The 23558-nt window shown below is 36.4% G+C and overlaps 1 protein-coding gene across 1 annotated transcript in view; it reads right to left on the reverse strand.

Moving 5' to 3' along the window:
• LOC123524689 (terminal uridylyltransferase 7-like) overlaps positions 1 to 21222 on the reverse strand; it is a 71908-nt gene extending 50686 nt beyond the window's left edge. The window contains exons 1-8 of the mRNA XM_053539715.1: positions 21085 to 21222; positions 13070 to 13281; positions 11975 to 12086; positions 11008 to 11187; positions 8815 to 8885; positions 6150 to 6266; positions 5525 to 5702; positions 4137 to 4178 (exon numbers count right to left, since the gene is read on the reverse strand). Of these exons, the coding sequence (XP_053395690.1) occupies positions 4137 to 4178; positions 5525 to 5702; positions 6150 to 6266; positions 8815 to 8885; positions 11008 to 11187; positions 11975 to 12086; positions 13070 to 13258 (889 nt within the window). The 5' untranslated portion in view covers positions 13259 to 13281; positions 21085 to 21222. The remainder of the gene's footprint in view (positions 1 to 4136; positions 4179 to 5524; positions 5703 to 6149; positions 6267 to 8814; positions 8886 to 11007; positions 11188 to 11974; positions 12087 to 13069; positions 13282 to 21084) is intronic.
• Positions 21223 to 23558: the final 2336 nt, after the last annotated feature.

The raw sequence follows: 23558 nt of genomic DNA on the forward strand, positions 1-23558 counted from the left end.
TGACAGTGTGACCCCAAAAACAACAGGGGTCGTCTACTCCAGCAGCCCTACAACCCTATGAAGTTTGAAGGTTCTAGGTCAAATGGTTCTCCAGATATTGCTCGGAAATGAAGTGTGACGTATGGACGGACGGACGGACGGAAGGACAGATGGACAGACAGGGCAAAAACAATATGTCTCCTGGGGGAGACATCATTACAGAGATAAGAACAAGAGTGCCAGAATGTCACAATATACACCCGTCATAGCAAATTTCTTTACACTAGCACCTGTATTTACAAATGGAATTTTAATTCTGTGATTGTGTAGTAATTATTGTAATTCTTTTGTTTTTCTAAGCCCACAAAAAAACAACTCCTTACCAGGTAGAGATACCTTAAAATACAGTCGACATCGTACTTGCGACCACCTCTATTAAGCGTTTTTTGTATTAAACGACCAGTCAAAATCCCTCCTGAACGTTTTCAGTATATAAAATCATTCCATTAAACGACTAGCGACCACATTAATGTAGTCCCGACAGGTAAAATATGACAAAAGTATCTATTAAGCGACCAGGTACCAAAATTCTATCGGGCATTTCTTTATCTGTGTAATTAGAGTACGTTTTGCACATGACTGAATGCAATTAACCTTTGTATCAGTCAAACTGACAAACAATCTAGCCATAAATTTCACGGTGGACTTGGAAGTGTTCACGATGTTAAAACAAATTTTGAAACCATACATGTATGTTCATAATAAATACAGTTACATTAACAGTAAAAAATAACTTTCCTTTTCATCTGACTGAAATTCATTAAGAGACCATTCCATTAAGAGACCACTTCTTAGCAGTCGCTTGGGTGGTCTCTTAATACAATGTCGACTGTACACCTAAAATTTGAAAGTAACATCTATGTTGTACCACAGAAAAGTGGTCTTGATTTTTCCCTACAGTCAATTATACACAAGAGGACCATGATGGTCCTGAATCGCTCACCTGTCCCCACATGACCCAGTTTTGAACTGAGTATGACTTCGTTTTTTCTATTATTTGACATAGTGACCTAGTTTTTGAGCTCATGTGACCCAGTTTTGAACTTGACCTAGATATCATCAAGATAAAAATTCTGACCAATTTTCATGAAGATCCATTGAAAAATATGGCCTCTAGAGAGGTCACAAGCTTTTTCTATTATTTGACCTAATGACCTAGTTTTTAAAGGCACATGACCCAGTTTTGAACCTGACCTAGATATCATCAAGATGAACATTCTCACCAATTTTCATGAAGATCTCATGAAAAATATGGCCTCTAGAGAGGTCAAAAGGTTTTTCTATTTTTATACGTACTGACCTAGTTTTTGACCGCATGTGACCTAGTTTTGCAACTTTACCTAGATATCATCAAGGTAACCATTCAGACTAATTTTCATGAAGATCCATTGAAAAATATGGCCTCTAGAGGTCAAAAGGTTTTTCTATTTCTAGACCTACTGACCTAGTTTTTGACCGCAGTTGACCCAGTTTCGAACTTGACCTAGATATCATCAATATGAACATTCAGACCAACTTTCATACAGATCCCATGAAAAATATGGCCTCTAGAGAGGTCACAAGGTGTTTTTATTATCTGACCTACTGACCTAGTTATTGACGGCACATGACCCAGTTTCAGACTTGACCTAGATATCATCAAGGTGAACATTCTGACAAATTTTCATGAAGATCCATTGAAAAGTATGGCCTCTAGAGAGGTCACAAGGTTTTTCTATTTTTAGACCTACTGACCTAGTTTTTGACCGCAGTTGACCCAGTTTCAAACTTGACCTAGATATCATCAAGATGAACATTTAGACCAATTTTCATACAGATCCCATGAAAAATATGACCTCTAGAGAGGTCACAAGGTTTTTATATTATTTGACCTACTGACCTAGTTTTTGAAGGCACGTGACCCAGTTTCAAACCTGACCTAGATATCATCAAGATAAACATTCTGACTAATTTTTATGAAGATCCATTGAAAAGTATGGCCTCTAGAGAGGTCACAAGGTTTTTCTATTTTTAGACCTACTGACCTAGTTTTGGACCGCACGTGATCCAGTTTCGATCTTGAACTAGATATCATCAAGATGAACATTTAGACCAATTTTCATACAGATCCCATGAGAAATATGACCTCTAGAGAGGTCACAAGGTTTTTATATTATTTGACCTACTGACCTAGTTTTTGAAGGCACGTGACCCAGTTTCAAACCTGACCTAGATATCATCAAGATAAACATTCTGACTAATTTTCATGAAGATCCATTGAAAAGTATGGCCTCTAGAGAGGTCACAAGGTTTTTCTATTTTTAGACCTACTGACCTAGTTTTGGACCACATGTGACCCAGTTTTGATCTTGACCTAGATATCATCAAGGTAATAATTCTGACTAACTTTCATGAAGATCCATTGAAAAGTATGGCCTCTAGAAAGGTCACAATGTTTTTCTATTTTTAGACCTACTGACCTAGTTTTGGACCGCATGTGACCCAGTTTCGAACTTGACCTAGATAACACTAAGATAAACATTCAGACCAACTTTCATAAAGATCCCATGAAAAATGTGGCCTCTCGAGTGGTCACAAGTAAAAGTTTACGGACGGACGCACGACGGACGCTGCGCGATCACAAAAGCTCACCTTGTCACTTTGTGACATGTGAGCTAAAAAGTTACAATATAAGTTATTTATAGTATCAACTAAGGGAAGTTAATCTTAAAAAAAAAAAAAATTGTAAGTCCACACAAAAATCCTTACCAGGTAGAGATAGGTCAAAATACACCTCAAAATTGGATGTAACATGCATGTTGTACTACAGAAAAGTGGTCTCGATTTTTCCCTACGACTAGTAATGAAAAAGTTACAATATAAGCTATTTATAGTAACAACAAAGGGAAGTAATTCTAAAGAAGGGACCTGTGCATGACACTCCGTCTCATGGTGGTGAACATTTGTGCAAAGTTATATCATATATAAGAAGAAGAAATGCTCCGGACAAAGTCATTCTTGTTTCTGACCTTTGGCCTCTAATTGTGACCTTGGCCTTAGACTTAGGGACCTGGTTCTTGCACATGACACTTTGTCTCATGGTGGTGAACATTTGTGCCAAGTTATAGCAAAATTTCTCCATGCATGAAGAAGAAATGCTCCGGACAAAGTTTTCATTCTTGACCTCCAAGTGTGACCTTGACCTTAGACCAAGGGACCTGGTTCTTGCACATGACACTCCATCTCATGATGGTGAACAATTGTGCCAAGTTACATCAAAATCCCTCCATGCACGAAGAAGATATGCTCCGGACAAAGTCATTCTTGAATTTGACCTCTAACCTCTAAGTGTGACCTTGATCTTAGACCCATGGACCTGGTTCTTGCACAGAACACTCCATGTCATGATGGTGAACAATTGTGTCAAGTTTCATCAAAATCCCTCCATGCATGAAGAAGATATGCTCCAGACAAAGTCTGTGGATGCCGCCCGCCCAGCCGCCTGCCCGCCAGGGGCGTTCCCATAATACGTCCCGTTTTTCAAACAGGCGTATAAAAAAGAGAAAACCTTTACCAAGGTGGGATGCGGAAAGAACGCCAACCTGATCGCGGTAGAAAGCCTCCATATACTTCGTATAGTCAGCTAAAAAGTAGCATGATAAACACTTTCATAACAAGCCAGTATTGTAAGGTAAGACTTTATCTAACAATGGCCAAGAGGAAAGTGGATTTATAAAAGGGCTTGTTTAAAAACCACATTTCACAGTGAAGTCGTACATTCTATTTGAAGGAATTTGGAAAAGTAAATTCTTTCAAATCATGATTTGTGTCAAGCTAAAGTCTGCACAAAAATAATGACACAAATCATTTAGCAACTCAAAACATAAATTTTGAAAGAAACAGCAAGAGTAATGTCATATACTCATTGAATTCCAGTCAGTATATTAAAGTTCATTTCACACACAAACTGACTATTTAAGTGAAAACATCAAAACTAAAAAGAAATTATTTTCTCAGTGGGCATTACTACTGACACAAGTGTTCTGTAAACACTGACAGACTGATGCTGGTGTAGCTCCTTGTGCAACACTAGCTTATAGTTTAAGTCCGCGTTTCACCAAGTCCATTAATTGATGAACCAAATATACACAAACTCACATCTGGAAGTAATAAATGAAGGACAAATATAAACTGTATATTAAAGATAGAAATCAGACATTTTAGTGAAATTCTACATTAACAGATGTATTAACCAGATCTGGGAATCAATCAATATCTATCAAAATTCTTCTGTTGATAAATCAGTACAAAACATACAAAAATATCTGCATTTGATTAATCATGAAGAAAATCAGATGTACATGTGTATCAATTCTGGGTAAAATAAGATGAAAATGCCATCTTTACTAGTTTTGGGAAATAACATAATTCTAGTAATTATCACTTCTTAATACACATACTGATTTGTTATTATACTCTGATGAAGTCCAATGGATGAAACATGTTAGTTTTGAAATAAAAAGTATATATCTGGAGTTAGTTCTTCGCTTTATCTATTTCTTACACATTACTAAGAAATTCCAGGAAAATAAAAAGTTGCGAGTCTAATGGTTTTGCTCGACTATAAAAGAAATCTGGACCTCACTAAGTTTACATAACCGGAGTCTATGCGAAAATCACAATTTTGGTAACATTTCTGTGAATAGAATTTTCTTCATAATCTAGATTTTAACGATACTTTACACAGTTTCACACTGTTTGCTATATGGTCAAATAAAATGTTTAAGTGTATTTGATCATTTCTGATATATCTGATCCTGAGATCAACAAATTTCAAGAACATCTGAAAGCATTATTTGGAATTACATCAGATGTCAACTTTTTTGTAACCTTTGTTTTCTTAAGAACAAATTAGGTTGACATTTTTGTAGATGTATACACAGGATGACATTTATAAGAAAGACAATTTTCCTTTTGATATACTGGGACCAGGCTTATTCTACGTTGTCCATTAAATGACCTCACATATAAATGATTTCCTGTTTATCAAAAGTACAAATTTACCTTAACATATATTTCTGAGTAAACAAATTAATCTTTGCTACTGCTTATATAATATAAACAGAAACTCATAGTAATTCTGTACATCAAACCACTTACTGTTCTCACTCCAAACTAGAGCTATCACTTAAGGTGATTAACCAGACTACCACCAGAGGATGCTCTGATGCAAGGAAAGTAAAATGTTGTGATCATGACTTCTGACTTTCAAGTATGACCTTGACCTTGGACCTAGCTGACCTGGATATTGCACTTTGCATGTTGTCTGGATCAGGCTGACAACCAAGTTTTATGAAAATCTTCTCAGCGGTTAAGAAGACATGGAGCCGACACCAGGTCACTATCAAATTTTGACCTCCAAAGTGGAGTTTTTAAAATAATAAATGAAATTTATTATCTCTTTACGACAATTTTTTCTGCTGGATTTAGAGTTGGACAAAGTTACCTTGTAATTTTTCTCTGAGTAAGTCCTGTATTTGATTAACTACTGTCTGTCTGTAATTAAGCTCCTCGTCTGTAAGACCATGTTGCTTGTAAATGTTCTCCACAATGCCATCCAGAGCTTCTACATGCCGTTCTGAGGGCAGGGGTAAGTTTTTCAACATTTTGTCTTGTAACATAATCTGTTGAATCAGAAATACACAGTTCTTTTTAAGAAAACAAGTCATTATTATTACACTAAAATGTAATATAATTTTTAATGAATCACAGTTTTTTTTTCTTTGTTTTAAAGACGGCTGTTTAAACAGCAAACAGTGATGTCACAGTTCATAATTTCCACAAAATGTATGTATTTTGTAAAACAAAATCACATATTAAACAATAATGGCAAAACTAGCACTGTGACATCAAAAAGGTTTTTGTTAAATATAATTCATCACGAATTTCAAAACAATGCATGTAGGGTCAATCACAGAACACATGTGGACAATTAATAAACTTATATGAGACATTTTATAGAAATATTACCTTTAACCTCAAAGAAAGAAATCTTACAAAAGCAAATACCGTCTCCTTATTACAACATTTAAATTTTTAGGTATCTTTGTTGTCAAATGGTTTTACCTTACCTCTTTTCTTCGCCTGTGCCTTTTATCATTAGCATGCTGTCTACACGTTTGGATATTGTCACAATGATATTCACACAGTCGACAGAAATACTTGGCGTTGGTAAATTTTGCAGACTTCTGAAAGGTCAAACATCAGAATAGAAAGCATAACAAGAGGTGCCTAATGACAGAGCACTTGGCAATTTGAAACTCTTCCGTATAATATTAGCTTCTAAAATTTCACCAAAACGTTTCAAGCGAAAAAGGGACATAACTTTGCAATGTAAGCCATAGTTATGAAACCTGCTCTGTGAAATCAATGCACGATGCTGAGTGTTCCTGATGAATTTGAAATTGCTCAGTGACTCAAGCAGTTTCTGAAAAAACTGATTATTTGTAAAAGTATGTCAATGTCAGAAAAGGTAATAACGTTAACAAACTAAAAGGTCATCTTATGACACAGAGCGATCTGACCTGTGGGACAGAGTGAGACAAAGCCCCCAGAACAAGTAGAGAGAAATCCTCATAGATACAGGTCTGTCCTGCTGACTTAGCCTAGCTCTTTGTAAATAGACAGTCAGTAGGCATTGTAACTAAAATTCTAATATGCTTTTCTCTGTTAAAACACTCTTACACTAGAATGACATCACGTTAACGTGCGGTGGCATCAATGTTTTTGTTGTGACCAAGAAAGAGCGCTAATATATTTTATCTACTGTTTTAGATTAAGGGCATATTAGAATCGAAATAATTTACAGCAAAACCGTGTTTAAGCACTATTTATACACTCGGGCGGCAATACTTTGTACAAATAATTTCACGAGGGCACAGCCCTCGTGAAATTATTACGCCCAACGTATGACTGCCCATTGTGTATAAATAGTGTTAAAACACTCTTTTGCTATGAATTATTTCTTAAATACAAACTTCAAGTAGGCACTATCTATTTAAGATTATATGTAGCTAACTGCATCAATGTACGCAGTCTGAAAAAATATTTTAGGTATCATTTTCTGAAAAAGAGTTATTTGAGCTGAAAAGAATGATCCTGGGTAAAGTATCTGAAAACAAGAGCTGTCACCATTGGTGACAAATGCCCCCTAAGTAGGCCCAAGAATGCCACAGTTGTATGCGCAAAAAAAATTACATATCATTTTGTGACCTTGACCTAAGAGGCCTCGGTCATAAGCATGACACATCTTCTCAATATGGTTAACATTTGTGTCAAATTATTTTCATATCCCTTGATAAATGGCAGAGTTATGGGCCAGACAAGAAACACCTTTGACTTTTAAATGTGACCTTGACCTTGGAGCTTAGGGTCTGGGTCTTGCGCATGACACATAATCTCATTATAGGGAACATTTATGCCAAGTAATTTCAAAATCCCTTCATCAATGGCAGAGTTATGGACCAGACAAGGAACAGACCATGTTAACATTTGACCTCTAAGTGTGACCTTGACCTTGGAGCTAGGGGTCTAGGTCTTGCTCATGACACATCATCTTATTATGAGGAACATGTATGCCAAGTAATTTCAAAATCCTTTCATGAATAGCAAAGTTATGGACCAGACACGAAACATACCCTGTTAATCTTTTACTTCTAATTGTGACCTTGACCTTGAAGCTAGAGGTCTGGGTCTTGTGCATGACACATTGTCTCATTATGGCTAACATTAATGCAAAGTTGTTTTAAAATCCCTTCATGGATGGCAAAGTTATGGAGCGGACACGAAACCATGTTAACCTTTGACCTTGACCTTGAAGCTAGGGGTCTGGGTCTTGCACATGACATGTCGTCTCATTATGGTGAACATTTATGCCAAGTTATTTCAAAATCCTTTTATGGATGGAAGAGTTACAGCCCGGACAAGAATTTACCGGACAAACACATGCACAGACGGACCGGTCGATTTTAATATGCCAACCTTCTGGGGCATATTGCACTGCTATAATGAATACGAATATGCATAATTTATTCAAGCATAAAACATTCATGACAATGTTTATTGCCTACATGGACAGGATTATGATTGTCAAACAGTGTTCACTCAACAATTTCACTCTATAAACAGACTGTTTCCCTTGTGTAAAGACGGCTTAGGTTAAGTCTCTACAGTCTGGTTCTTTATTGAGCCCAGTGTATAGCACTGATACACAGGAAGCTGTCTTTCCTTGGAAGAACCAGTACTGACCTCTTAGTTAGGTGGGAGCCACTTAAGACCATCTCAGAAATTTCCAGTATCCGGACTTGGATTCGAACCCTGAACCTCTGGATTGAAAGTAAAGCGTGTTACCACTAGACCACCGGGCCACTCTTAAATCATCAGTTATATATTCTAAGTAACAACTGTTACTGTAAATTTCAAGAAACAGTTATGGCAAGTTATGCAACTTAGATTTCTTGTTTAATGAGCATTATAATGGTACATTTCCATTAGGTACAGTCAGGACAAACAGTAAACACCTTTACCAATTTTGAAGATTTCATTAAAAATTATAAAATGAGCAATGCCAAATATAATCAGTGCAATCTACATTAATAACCCACAAGAAAATGGCATGCATCTTTTTTCAATGAGCAGTGAACTTGGTAGAACAAATTGATTCATGCTGTCAAAAAATCGCTGTAAAAATCTGCGGCCGCATACATACAAAGAATCTCATTACATGTTAGCACCAACCTTTTTTAATGGGAATATTCTCTCCGATTCCAATTCATTCAAAATAGCTTGCGTCAACTGGTCATCTAAATCTACAAAACAAAATAAACAACATTTTAATAAATGGATTTATAAACGTGTCTATTACACAATGTTATGACAGTTTCTGTGTAAACAAAAGTCTCTGAGACAAACTTACAAAAAAAAACAGCCAAGACAGTGAAAGTCTAAATGCTTTGAACTTATATACACAATCTACAATAAATAAATACAGTCAACACTGTATTAAGAGACCACCCAAGGGACTGCTAAAAGTGGTCTCTTAATGGAATAGTCTCTTAATGAATTACAGTCAAGTGAAGAGAAAAGTTATTTTTAACTGTTAATGTAACTGTATTTATTATGAACATACATATATGTACCGTATATTTCCGGCCATACGTCGACTTCGGCCAAAAGACGAGAGCCTACTCTGGATAAAAAATCTTAGATTTTCAACTTGCCCCGACCATAAGTCGAGGGATGGATAGTTCTAGCATTTTAACAACTGCTACGGCACAAAATACTGTGAAAAATGTTTCTAGCAAGTTATCTTTATAATTTCACTCACGATTTATGACCAATAAATGTGTTTATAACGATAGTCAAACATTTGTTAATTATCGTACAAACAAGCATTAAAATACGCGATTTATCTAGCACCATTAAAAAGCGTGAAAAATTACCAAGTGAAAAAAAAATCAATAATCAGACACATGAACAAAATTATAGATTTGTAGTTCTACCTACATTTCAGTGGTTTTTCCATCAGTCATTAAAATCCACCGAACTCTCTAACAGAATCACTATTGAGTATTTTCTGCCAGTAATGACACTAAATCATAAGGATCAAGGCCCTCTTTGTCCTCTTTCATAAATTAATGATCCATTCAGTTAAAAAAAAACCCTGATAAAATGCAATAAAACTGTCAACAACTCTCAGATGAAAAATCAATGCAGTTGCTGCAAATTATCTTGTCTTCTCCCCATCCTCCGCTGTCAATCAAATTGCCCTTAGCCAAACAAAGATCGATCAAGGGCCATTGTTTTTCGGCAAGACATGACATTTATCTTGGCATACTTCAAAACAACACCTGGGATGTTGTTTAGAACTTGTCAAGACAATGAAAGTCTTTTGAAGCTGTAAATTTCAAAGCAAAGGGGAGTTGTACATTTGAAAGTTGTAAGGGGTTAGAATTAATTGATTTTAACTGGCTCTGATTAGTGAGATTAAAAATGTGGCAGTGGATCAGTCTAAGTGTTCCATTAAACTGTTAATTGTTTGCCGATTGTGACAATAGGTGGTAAGATAATTAATGCCCCGGCATGTATCATTCGTTAAACAACAACAAAAATGGCACCAGAATGACATCAAGTTCTTAATTCAAACCAAAACTCGTCCTTTGTAACGATCTGTTAAACTTTATAGATCAAATGGCCAGTAATTATCGGCAATTTGTGAGATGCCTCGTGTCAGTTTTGTTGTTCACAGTCTGATCTCAGTTAAAAGTAATACAGTCGATCTTTTATTAGTATAATAAAATTTACGATTTTTTCTCTTTTTTTTTCAAAATACAATTAACTTAAACTTGTTTAGTTACGGGATGTAACGGCGATCGTTGTTTTGACAATTAGTGCACAAAGAGAAGTTTCCCTTTATCAAAATTGAGAAAATCATAAACTTATTAGAATGCCTTATATGCGCTGTGTTCGATCCGAAAATGGAGAGAGGATCATGACTGCGTTTGGCCGGAAATATACAGTAAATATATTTCACAAAATGAAAATTATAGCTGAATTGTTCGTCAGTTCAACTGCTACAAAGGTTAATTGCATTCATGCAGGTGCAAAACGTACTCGCTAATTACAGTGGTGAAGAAATGCCCGGCTGGAATTTGGTACCTAGTTGTTTAATAGATACTTTTGTTGAATATTTTACCTGTCGGGACTACATTAATGTGGTCTCTAGTCGTTTAATAAAAAAAGCCATTTAATGGAATGAATTTATGTACTGAAAACGTTCGGGGTGGATTTTGACTGGTTGTTTAATACAAAAATCTCTTAATAGAGGTGGTCGCAAGTACGATGTGGACTGTAATTGGAATTGTGTATTGATACCCTATGTACTTGCTAGAATCAACAATGTAGTACCACTGTTCCTAGAAAATGTCTTACATTTTGCCCTATGGAAGTCTAGATTGAACTGTTTGTGAGATTTAGGTCTACTATCCTCTGCTTCACTGTCCTCGGAATCCTTTTTTTCCTTTTCTTTTTCTTCTATCAAACTTGTAGCATCTTTTATCTTTTTCTTCCTTGGTTTTTTGTTCTTCTTCTTACCCACTGGTTGACTTCCATCTAGATACAGAAAATTAAACATGAATTTATTATCACTTTTTTGGTAGTTGTTGGGTTTAGTGTCATTCTGACACAATTACAGGTCATATGGTGACTTTCCAGCATTTGATGGCGAAGGAAAACCCAAGGTGCCACTCTGTATTTACTTCATCACCAGTAGGCACCTGGGTAGAACCATTGACTTTCTGTAAGCCAGCTAGGTGGTTTCCTAGCATGAAGAATAATTAGAATTCAATGCTCGAACCCACATCGATGAGGGGCAACTGATTTCAAGTAAGCAACCATAACCACTTGGCCAGAGAGGCCCCTGAATTTATTATATCACATTTGCATGTGTAGATATTTATATCAGAATGTTACAACTATCTCTAGTGATATAATGTGTTAATTGCATAAATTTATTTTATTTTTAACTAATTTTAGGTGCTCCCTTTTCTCATTTTGAGGTAGCTGAGTGTTATGGTATGGAGGATATGCCTTCTTTTTGGCTGGCTGAAGCTGTAACTGTAGGTGAATTAGTATACAAACGTAATGCAATTACATTCATTGCACATGGGAGTATGTATTTGAGGAAAAGCTTGTATTTTGTTAAACCAATAACATACAGCTTTTTTGTCAATAATAAACCTGCATTTTACTGTACATAAACTATATTTAGAATTGGACAAAGTTTCATCATATATTTTGGGAACAAAATCTATAGATTATCCCATTATTCCTTCCAAATCCTTATGCTCCAGGGACCATTTTCCTCTCTCATACTTTACTGAATTTCAGAGACACAAACCTGGTGTAACAGCACTGAAAGGTTCCTCCTGGTGCTGACGATGATGATGATGATCAACTTCTGGATGATGTTTCTTTTTTTCCTTTTTCTTCACAGGAGGTTTCTTTGTCTCCTTTGTATTAAAATAACAAAAACATATAATATAAATGAGCCGTGCCATGGGAAAACCAACATAGTGGCTTTGCGACCAGCATGGATCCAGACCAGCCTGCGCATCTGCGCAGTCTGGTCAGGATCCATGCTGTTCGCTTTCAAAGCCTATTGCTATTACAGAAACTGTTAGCGAACAGCATGGATCCTGACCAGCCTGCGCGGCTGGTCTGGATCCATGCTGGTCGCAAACCCACTATGTTGGTTTTCTCATGGCACGGCTCAAATTATAAAATTACTGACCTAATTCTTTTACACAAGCACAATTTAATCCAGACAAACTATATATATAGTTTGAATTACTATTGTCAGAATATATGTAATTTTACTGGAAACACAAATAAACATTATGAAGTCTTTGACACATACACTTAGTATCTCTATATATGAAAAGTATTACCAAACAATATTTTTAGTTTGATAATACCAGACTAGCAAAGGCAGACGGTAAGTAGTTTGTACACTATCTTAACAGCAAGTCTAGACCATTAACTTTGACCCTGGGCTCACTTATGCTTTTATAGTGGTCAATCAAGAAAGAGAAACAATCTGATGAATTTACTCCTTTGTTCTTTGTTTAGTGTGTTTACCATTAGTCTCTAAAAGGCAGGTATTCTGTCATTTTTAGGCAGTCAAACTTCTCTTTGATTTATATTACCTTGACATGACTATAAGAGCAGTTATTGGCTAGAGGAAGCTAAATTGTATGTCTGAAAATAGTTGACTACAGTCAGTATTTAACCTTAAGCCTGCTGGTGGCAAGTGATTCTGCCTTGCGACTGTGCAGGCTGATCATGGTCTGCCCTGTTCGCTATTCAGTCAGTAAATTTTCAGTGTACATCCCTTCGAATAATAAATGGTACTGCCCAAATTGAATGGTAGACCAGTCCATTTTAGAAAATTAGCAGGCTGAAGGTTATATCATTTAATACTATATATTTGTACCTTTGCTGACTTAATGCTCAACAAATCTTCTTTTGTTACAACTACAGCTTGAGACATGTTCAGCATTCTCTTCAAATCTGCTTCTATTTCATGTGTGTTTGTCATCTCCCGCACCTTTTGTTGAGGTTCTTTACCTAACATCTTCCTGAGATCAGCCTCCATCTCGTCTGTGCTTTTCTTATCCGTCATTGTATACAACAGGGATCTATCACCTAGATATAAAGTAATCAAATGATCATGTTCTGAGGCCTGCAAAAAAGGGAAGGGAAGGGAAGGAGGTGGTGGATAGACAGAGAGTGGGAGATGTTAAGTGGGTGAGGGAGGCAAAATATGCTTTAGGGTGGATGGGGGCTGTTATAGACGGTGAGTGCAGACATATGGACAGACATATAAACACATTTCTATATTTCCCCTTTCCAATTCACAGAAATATTAACAAGAGGATCATGATGATCCTGGATCGCTCACCTAAGTAATTGGGCCTACAGCCTCTACAGTGTTAAAAGGCTTTTCCTTTGATTTGACTGGGTGACCTAGTTTTTGGTCTCACATGACCCAGAATCTATCATAGGGTAGACATCATCAAGATAGACATTCTGACCAGGTTTCATGAATACAGTCCTGTTCAATAAGGGTTGTTATCTCCCCTGATTTATTACTCCCCTTGTGAACTCTTCAGTGCAAAAAGATAAGATAAGATCAGCAAACATGATTAACTGATTTTGCATATGTTATAAATTGCTGATTACAATCTGTTGACAGAAATTGAATATTTATCATATTTACCGTAACAATATAAACAGCATGTCATCTGGTCTGATCTTGCATTATCAATTATGTGAGAAATTCTGTTTCTTTGATTACATTATTAACAAGAGCTGTCGGAGGACAGCAACGCTGGACTATTCAACAGCCTTGTCATTTGAATGAATACAAAAGTTGAAAAAGGGGCATAATTTTGTAAAATGCAAAGTAGAGGTATTGAACCTCTGTACTGCATGTCATATCATGACAGTGAACAAGTGTGTGAAGTTTCAATCCTTTCCAATTTGTGGATACTGAGATACCAGCTTACATACAAAAACTTAACAAAAAACTGCTAAGTCAAAGGGGCATAATTTTGTAAAAATGCCAAGTAGAGTTATGGGACCTTCACAGTGCATGTTAGATCATGACAGTGAACAAGTGTGTGAAGTTTCAATCCATTCCAATTAGCGGATACTGAGATATCAGATTACATACAAAAATTTAACCAAAAACTGCTAAGTCGAAAAAGGGGCATAATTTTGAAAAAAAAAAAAGAGAGTAGAGTTATGGGACTTGCTTAGTGCATGTCAGATCATGATAGTGAACAAGTATGTGAAGTTTCAATCCATTCCCATTAGTAAGTACTGAGATACCAGCTTACATACAAAACCTTAACCAAAAATTTCTAAGTCGAAAAAGGGGCATAATTTTGTAAAAAAGCAAAATAGAGTTATGGAACCTGTGCAATGTAGATCAGTTCATCACAGTGAATAAGTGTGTGAAGTTTCAATCCATTCCCACAAGTGGTTACTGAGTTACCAGCTTACATACAAAACCTTAACCAAAAATTTCTAAGTCGAAAAAGGGGCATAATTTTGTAAAAAAGCAAAATAGAGTTATGGAACCTGTGCAATGTAAGTCAGTTTGTCACAGTGAATAAGTGTGTGAAGTTTCAATCCATTCCCACAAGTGGTTACTGAGATACCAGCTTACATACAAAACCTTAACCAAAATCGGGACGCGGACGCGGACGCAGACGCCGACGCCGACGCATGGGCGAGTGCAATAGCTCACTATTCTATGAATAGTCTAAGTCGAAAAAGGGGCATAATTTTGTAAAAAAGCAAAATAGAGTTATGGAACCTGTGCAATGTAGATCAGTTCATCACAGTGAATAAGTGTGTGAAGTTTCAATCCATTCCCACAAGTGGTTACTGAGATACCAGCTTACATACAAAACCTTAACCAAAATCGGGACGCGGACGCGGACGCAGACGCCGACGCCGACGCATGGGCGAGTGCAATAGCTCACTATTCTATGAATAGTCGAGCTAAAAATTAATTGAAATCATGAGTGTCCTGATATCCTAGTTTATGCAGGATCTGAAATGAAATTCTAAGCCTTACTGATTTTATTCTTTTTGAACATTTTTTTAAATATATACAGACACTGCTGCTTGATCTAAAAGAACAATATAATACAAATAGTAAAGTTACAGATCACAGAATGACAACAAAATTTTATAAATGATTTTTAAAGAAGTTGAAACAAATGCCAAACATTGTTAAAAAGTGAAGCGAGTGTTGATTTCCTATTATATATTTTAAAACTATTACAGACTTACAGGACACTCGATTGTTTCAGTTTAAGACTGAAATATATTTCACAGATTGTAACACCATATGTAATATTTCTATGAGTGGGCAGCCACAAGAGAGAATTTAAATTATGGTGTCCACAAATGAAATATTATATATCTATTTACACGTGCAATGTTATGTGCATTGTGTCACGACATCACAATGTTGTGACATACCGATTAATTTACTTTGTCAAACGATGTTATGAAGTTTCCATGTGTTCAATTTCATGATAGTTTGAACCTCATTTAAACAGCCACATTTATCACTTTGACCTAAAGACGTACTGTCCTTTAGACTGTAACATTTTAACTGGTAGGTAGCAGGAGGGGAAACAAAGTTTTATTTCATAGTGAAACATTCATTTTAGCGATTTTTTTCCTTCTTTATATGGCGCGATCAGTTCAGTCGGTACCGGACCTTTTCCCAAAGTGACAAAAAAATCGCTGAATTTATACTCCTTTTCAGGCCATTATTTGACAGTCGAAACTAGAAAGCTTATATACTGATCATGAACCAACCCCCCAGTCATTATGCCATCTCAATGATATTGAAGTTACTGCCATCTGACAATTGTTGGGTTTTGTTTTAAAACTTAAAAAATTATTTCAAGAATTCTCTCAAATTCATGAAAAAAGTCAGCTAGTTGTGAAAAAATAAATATACGGAAAATAATATATCATATTTTGTTCAGCGAAATATTTCAACTATTTAGGAGGCGTAATAGCTCTTGTTGATCAGTATGTAGGTAAGTTCCATTTTAGGATGAAGAAGCTGCTAAAATATGTTTTCTTCTTTGAATCATTTGGCAGCATTTGCTTTGACATTATAGCAATGGGAACAATTATCTGTGATTTTGTGATATCTGACTGTGTAGATGACCATCTTCGTAGAATACTTTCGCTTTCAACTGCCTTTTAGCATTCATGTTTTCAGAGTCAAAAGTCCTTGCATTATTCAAAACCAGGTAATTATACAAATCCTGTGATCTGAAAAATTGTAAACGAGACAAATCGTTGTCCGACACACATTTTAAAGTCTTGGGCTCCGGTATTTTCTCACCAGGAGGAGTACAAAAAAGTTCTGATTGTCGTTGTTTGTATATAGCGCTGATCATCCTCAATTTGCATTTCACGAAGTGGCCTCGTACCTAATTTAACAAGTCATTTAGCAGGTTTTATTAATTCTGGCCTTGGGCTCCAGTATTTTCTCACCAGGAGGAGTACAAAAAAGTTCTGATTGTCGTTGTTTGTATATAGCGCTGATCATCCTCAATTTGCATTTCACGAAGTGGCCTCGTACCTAATTTAACAAGTCATTTAGCAGGTTTTATTAATTCCGGCCTTGGGCTCCGGTATTTTCTCACCAGGAGGAGTACAAAAAAGTTCTGATTGTCGTTGTTTGTATATAGCGCTGATCATCCTCAACTTGCATTTCACGAAGTGGCCTCGTACCTAATTTAACAAGTCATTTAGCAAGTTTTATTAATTCCGGCCTTGGGCTCCGGTATTTTCTCACCAGGAGGAGTACAAAAAAGTTCTGATTGTCGTTGTTTGTATATAGCGCTGATCATCCTCAATTTGCATTTCACGAAGTGGCCTCATACCTAATTTAACAAGTCATTTAGCAGGTTTTATTAATTCCGGCCTTGGGCTCCAGTATTTTCTCACCAGGAGGAGTACAAAAAAGTTCTGATTGTCGTTGTTTGTATATACCGCTGATCATCCTCAATTTGCATTTCACGAAGTGGCCTCGTACCTAATTTAACAAGTCATTTAGCAAGTTTTATTAATTCCGGCCTTGGGCTCCGGTATTTTCTCACCAGGAGGAGTACGAAAAAGTTCTGATTGTCGTTGTTTGTATATAGCGCTGATCATCCTCAATTTGCATTTCACGAAGTGGCCTCATACCTAATTTAACAAGTCATTTAGCAAGTTTTATTAATTCCGGCCTTGGGCTCCAGTATTTTCTCACCAGGAGGAGTACAAAAAAGTTCTGATTGTCGTTGTTTGTATATAGCTCTTATCATCCTCAATTTGCATTTCACAAAGTGGCCTCATACCTAATTTAACAAGTCATTTAGCAGGTTTTATTAATTCCGGCCTATTTACTGACACATGTGCACGACTGTCTCTTAAATAAACACTCAATTCACACACTGATTGTTTGTCAAAGTCACACGGTTCATCGATTCCTGTGTTCGTCGCAATTTTCTGATGTTTTTTTGCTCACCGGAAGTAGTTTTTATCAATAACAACAACTCGCGCAAGGGAAGTAACAACCTTACTGAACGGGACTATAGGATCATAAATGAGGCCTCTACAGTGTTAACAATCTTTTCATGTGATTTGAGCATGTGACCTAGTTTTTGACCCCACATGACCCAGATTCGACCTTGACCTAGGGATCATCAAGATAAACATTTTGATCAACTTTCATGAAGATAGGGTAATAAATGTGGCCTCTAGAATGTCAACAAGTGTTCCTTTTATTTGACCTGGTGGCCTAGTTTTTGACCCCACATGATCCAGTTTCAAACTGGGCCTAGGGATCATCAAGATAAACATTCTGATAGAGTTTCATGAAGATAGGATCACAAATGTGGCCTCTAGTGTTAAAAAGCTTTTCCTTTGATTTGACATGGTGGCCTAGGTTTTGAATCCGCATCACCCAGATTCAATCCTGGCCTTAGAATCATCAATATAAACATTCTGACCATGTTTCATGAAGACAGGGTCAGAAATGTGGCCTTTAGAATGTTAACAAGCTTTTCCTTTGATTTGTGCGGGTGACCTAGTTTTTGAACCCACATGACCAAGTTAAGACCTTGGCCTAGGAATCAAGATAAACATTCTGACCAAGTTTCATCAAGATAGGGTCATAAATGTGCCCTCTAGTGTGTTAATAAGCTTTTCCTTTAATTTGAGTGTGTGACCTAGTTTCTGTCCCCACATGACCCAGTTTCGAACTTGGCATAGGAATCATCAAGATTAACATTCTGACCAAGTTTCATAAGTAAGGGTCATAAATGTGGCCTCAATGTGTTAACAAGCTTTTCCTTTGATTTAACCTGGTGACCTACTTTTTGATCCCACAAGACCCAGTTTCGAACTTGACCTAGAGATCATCAGGATAAACATTCTGTGCAAATTTGTATCAAATCAAAGCATAAATGAAACCTCTATATGGCTGAAAGGGCCAACATAGAACATTTTGCAGTAACCGTAGAACCCATGTTGGAATCTTTTTAAAAGGAACCAAGATTCTATTATGACTTAAGCTGTGTGTAAGTGTGGTTAAAATCGAATGTAAAATGTCACTTCTATCATGTTCACAAGGTAAAAATCAAAATTTTTTGCTCTTTCACATGTTAATCAGGGGCCGTAACTCCTGAACCTATGATTGGATATGAAGGATTCATCATGGAATCCAAGATCTATTGTTGTTAAAGATATTTTGCAAGTTTGTATCAAATCAAACCATTAACTAGAGTTGTCACAAGAGTGACGAATTATACCCCCACAATATGGCCTTGTCACAGAACTAAGCCAACGTCAAAGCTGAACTTGCTTGACCTTTGACCTACTGACCTCAAAATCAATAGAGGTCATCTGCTGGTCATGCTCAACCTCCCTATAAAGTTTCATGATCCTCGGCCCAAGCGTTCTCAAGTTATTTGTCCGTCAAAGTTTGTGGATACAAAGAACAACCATTTCATATTTGAATAAAATTAGCAAACAGCAACAAATGAATACTTACAATTAAATATTTAATCCATATCCTTTTAAAAGACATGCAAAAAGCCTGAAAAATACCATAAACCTTCCAGAAATATGCAAAACAAAACATGCATGTCTGTCAGTTAACCTACTTTCATTTTCATGTAAGTTCGTGGATGACGTCATCAGTTTATGTGCTCATGAGAATTGTCAAAACGAAATCCGAGGCTGTCAAGTTAATATTTAAACAAAGCAGAGGAGTTGATATTTGGGAAATAAAATTGTCATTCTATTGCTTTGAAGGGAATTATGAGCAGAGTTCTGCCGAGGCTGCGTTTTTGCGCCATTGGCGCGAAAAAAATACGAATGGCGCACCAAATTTCGCGTCGGTGGGCCTTTGGCGCGCCAGAAAATCTAAAACTCAAAACCGATATTTGATCGCTAGTTTGCCGGTCTTGCACGGTAGATAGACATACTTCCAGGGGAGATCACTGCGACAGATTGAAAATTTAATGTGTCGTGATAATTGCACCATGATTGAATCAAAATGGCGACCGCACCGAAAGGAAAAGCTATTATGCACGAATTTCTCTGTTCTCCTGCCCCTAGGAAAATGAGCTAGACTCTAGTTACACTGGGGAAAGATACAAATAAAAATGATACATTGAACAAAAATGACGATTTAACTATAGATATCGCTGAACATTAAACAACAACCTCAGAATTACAGATTGATCCGACCCCCACCCAGTCAAAGTAATTTGGGTAAAGCAAGTAAGAGTAAAACGTCTGGCAAACCAGAGCTTTCAGAAGAACTTAATGGTTGAGCATACATGGTTAAGTTATAAGGAAAAGAGAATTAATGACATGTACTTTGTGTATAATTTTACATTTAAAAAAGTTTATACTTCTTTTTTAAATGTAAAATTTGATTATTTTGGAATGGCCCAAAAAGTTCCAGAATGGCCCCATGTTTTCAAGGTAGATGGGCCATGGGCCCATCATGCTGAAATCCTCGGCAGAACTCTGTATGAGTAAGGGGTCATTTGGGACTAGTATATATGAGGTATTTCTGCATGCCTGGGCTTTTATTGGTGTTCTTACCTGTTTAAACCTCAAATTTTGACATTTTTTGGTGGTTGACAAAAGTTTGTGTTTACTTCCGGATTTTCTGATGGCAAATGCCCACGTACGCCAAAGCTGGAGTGTGACGTCATATGTGATGGGGAATCTACGAACTTAGGCTAGACAACGATATTATATTTACCGGTTTCTTGGGCATTTTGACTGTTAAAGTGAGGTAAAAGACTTGTTGCGAAAGTTGATAGGTACTACGACATGCGCAGTGGTCGCGCGAGGTGCCATTCCTTCCGTTTTGGGGGCACAAATTTGATGTTAAGGCACAAATCGTTGGTAACTGGCCATATTTGCCTTTCAAGTTGCCGATCTGTTTATTTTTATAGCTCTTTGTTAAAAGAAACAAAATTATATGTGAATTTTGGCAGCTTCATCGAAATAAACTTCCGGTCTCCCTAGCATATGCACGTGGTTTGGCTAGAGAACCGATTCAGGATGAATTAGTTCGCTGTCTAGGGAACCAGTTCCGGTTCTCTAGCCACTGCCTTTTCAGAAAATGGCCTACTTTCAAATTCAATTTTTGAAAAATTATAGGCCCTACCTGATGAAAATATAGTAAATAGTTCATTAGTATGTTCATGCCTTTACCAGCAAATACAAATGTTACACTCGCGGAGGAGTAGAAACCTTCCTGAGCAGTGTGCTACTATTCTGACATGACTTTCCATTCCTACCGAAAACCTGACGTAACTTCTCTTTGACTTGTGCAAAACTTCATAACTGTCACCCAATCAAATATTTCTAAAGAAGACGATCAAACAAAGCTTTTACCTTGGAACAATTTTAAAACAGTGTCAATTCAATATAAAGGCATTTCTATTAGATAAACTGGCAGAAATAGGTGATGTTTTTAAAAATTACTGGCCGCAGCCATAAGAAATGGAATTGTGGGATAGTTAGACTGGTTGCCTATGCACGTTATGTGAGACGAAACGGTCGAACTAGGCGGAGTGCCTTAATACAGTAATGTATATTTATCTAAGTAATGATGCAAAATGAGGCGTAATGAGGCGTAATGCTATATAATGAATGGGGGAATTGGGCGTAATGTAAATATATCTTGGTTATTGATTGTTGTAATGGAAGGAAAAAGATTTTATACGACTAAATTATGCATTTATAGCCTAGAAATCAGGCATAGGTATATTCAAAACTAGCAACAAAACATTTACAGCCTATAATTAATCTGCAAATAATATCAATGATTTGATAAGATAGGGATAAAAATGTGAAATAGTTATTCAAGTATTATAATGTTATGATCGATACCGCGGTTCAAATTCCATGAATTCGTTAAAGTCATTGTCACATTTGATTTAATCAAAATTAAATCGCATCATGGAGGAATGTTTATTAAGCAAACAAGGGGATAATAACCTGCTACTGCCGTGTATATCGCACGTGTCTTCTTTAATCAACTACCGTGTATGTCACACGTGTCCTGTTTGATTGAAAAGAAAAATGCGTCGGGTTACCTGTGAAATACGATACCGTGAATGTGTTGATTATGGAAATAATTGCGTGAACCTTTCACATTAGTAATTGTGTAACTTTTAGTAATTTAAGTTGATATTGATATAATTGTAGAACAGAACAGAACAGAACAAAACTTTTATTTCACCCAGGTATAATTAAGAAATACAGCATGGGGTTTTAACATATATACAAATGTAAGAAGAGAAAAAAGGCATTCCGGTCAAATCACTAAATAGTTTTAGCATTGAAATAAAACAATTATACATGCTTCAGATCTCCGATGGGGAGGGGGAGCTAGGGATACTTATAAATATTAACTAAAATTATGTCATTTCGCAGCTCTTATAATCATTTCTGTTTAAGAAACTATTAGCATGCTAAGTTAAAATATTACATTTGTTTATTAAAACATAATTCTAAGCGTAGTCGTATTTGCATGCAACATATATGATAAATTGTTAAGTAAATACGTAATAATACAATCATACACAATTAAACAAGGAAATTCATTGATGCAAGCATCAAAGACGCCGCCAAGTGTTGTGTATGAAATACATTTATTGCAATATGAGAAATCACCTAATCAATACATTATTAGTCTGACTGGCTACAAGTTATCAACATTAGCGCATAAACAATATAGGTTATAAACTGTTTAAAACATGAAGAACAAGCAAATTCGATGAATTGGAATCCCCCGCCGAAAGGGTCAGAGTTGAGGAACGGCAAAAAAATATATCCAGCAAAAAGTTAAGAATGTTACCAAGAAGCAAATAATTTCATTAGTCAAAATCAAATTAAAAGAAAATGAATGGTTTGTCTGGGTGGGTGGTGGGGCGAGGATACAACAGTTTATATGTTGATTATAAATATTGATAGAAAACGAAAAATGAAAAAAAAAAAAAAAAAAAAAAAAAAAATTGGGGGGGGGGGGGGGGTGACCAAGGTAAGGTGGTGACCAGGTGTACACAACATGTTTATAATAAATGTTCATGGAAAAGAATGAAAGAAGTTTAATGAAATTCTTCCAATTGGTTGGTTTGTTATGTACAGATCTGTGGATTTTAAACAATTAAAGGGCAATAACTATATGGAAAATTGACCAATCGAAAAAAAACTTGAAGGACATCGTCGCAGTATCTTGGTTCATGTCTATTTCAAGTTTGATGAAATTCTACCTGCTAGTTACTGAGAAATGGCTGCAGACGGACATTTTTCATTAAATCAAGGGCAGTAACTCTGAGGGAAATTGACCTATCAAAAAAAAAACTTGACGGGCATCAGCGCAGTATCTTGGTTCATGTCTATTTCAAATTTGATGAAATTCTACCAGTTAGCTACTGAGAAATGGCTGCAGACTGACATTTTTTATTAAATCAAGGGCAATAACTCTGAGGGAAATTGACCAATCAAAAAAAAAACTTGACGGGCATCATCGCAGTATGTTGGTTCATGTTTATTTCAAGTTTCATGAAATTCTACCAAGTAGTTACTGAGAAATGGCTGCGGACGGACGGACGGACGGACTGACGGACTGACGGACGGACTGACGGACGGACAACGCCATTTCAATACCCCCCTCCCGATTTCATCGGCGGGGGATAATTAACGTGATAGAAAGTTCTACTATGCAATACAAATCATCTACCTGCAATGACATTAACACTGCGAGTAGGTGGTCTATTTACAGACAAAATTAAAGTAATTATTTCACTAAAGTCAGCACCTGTGAAAAGTTCTTATACGCAGGAGCGTGTGTATGAAGTTTC

The sequence above is a fragment of the Mercenaria mercenaria genome, chromosome 3, assembly GCF_021730395.1.
Source record: "Mercenaria mercenaria strain notata chromosome 3, MADL_Memer_1, whole genome shotgun sequence".
Lineage (NCBI taxonomy): Eukaryota > Metazoa > Mollusca > Bivalvia > Venerida > Veneridae > Mercenaria > Mercenaria mercenaria.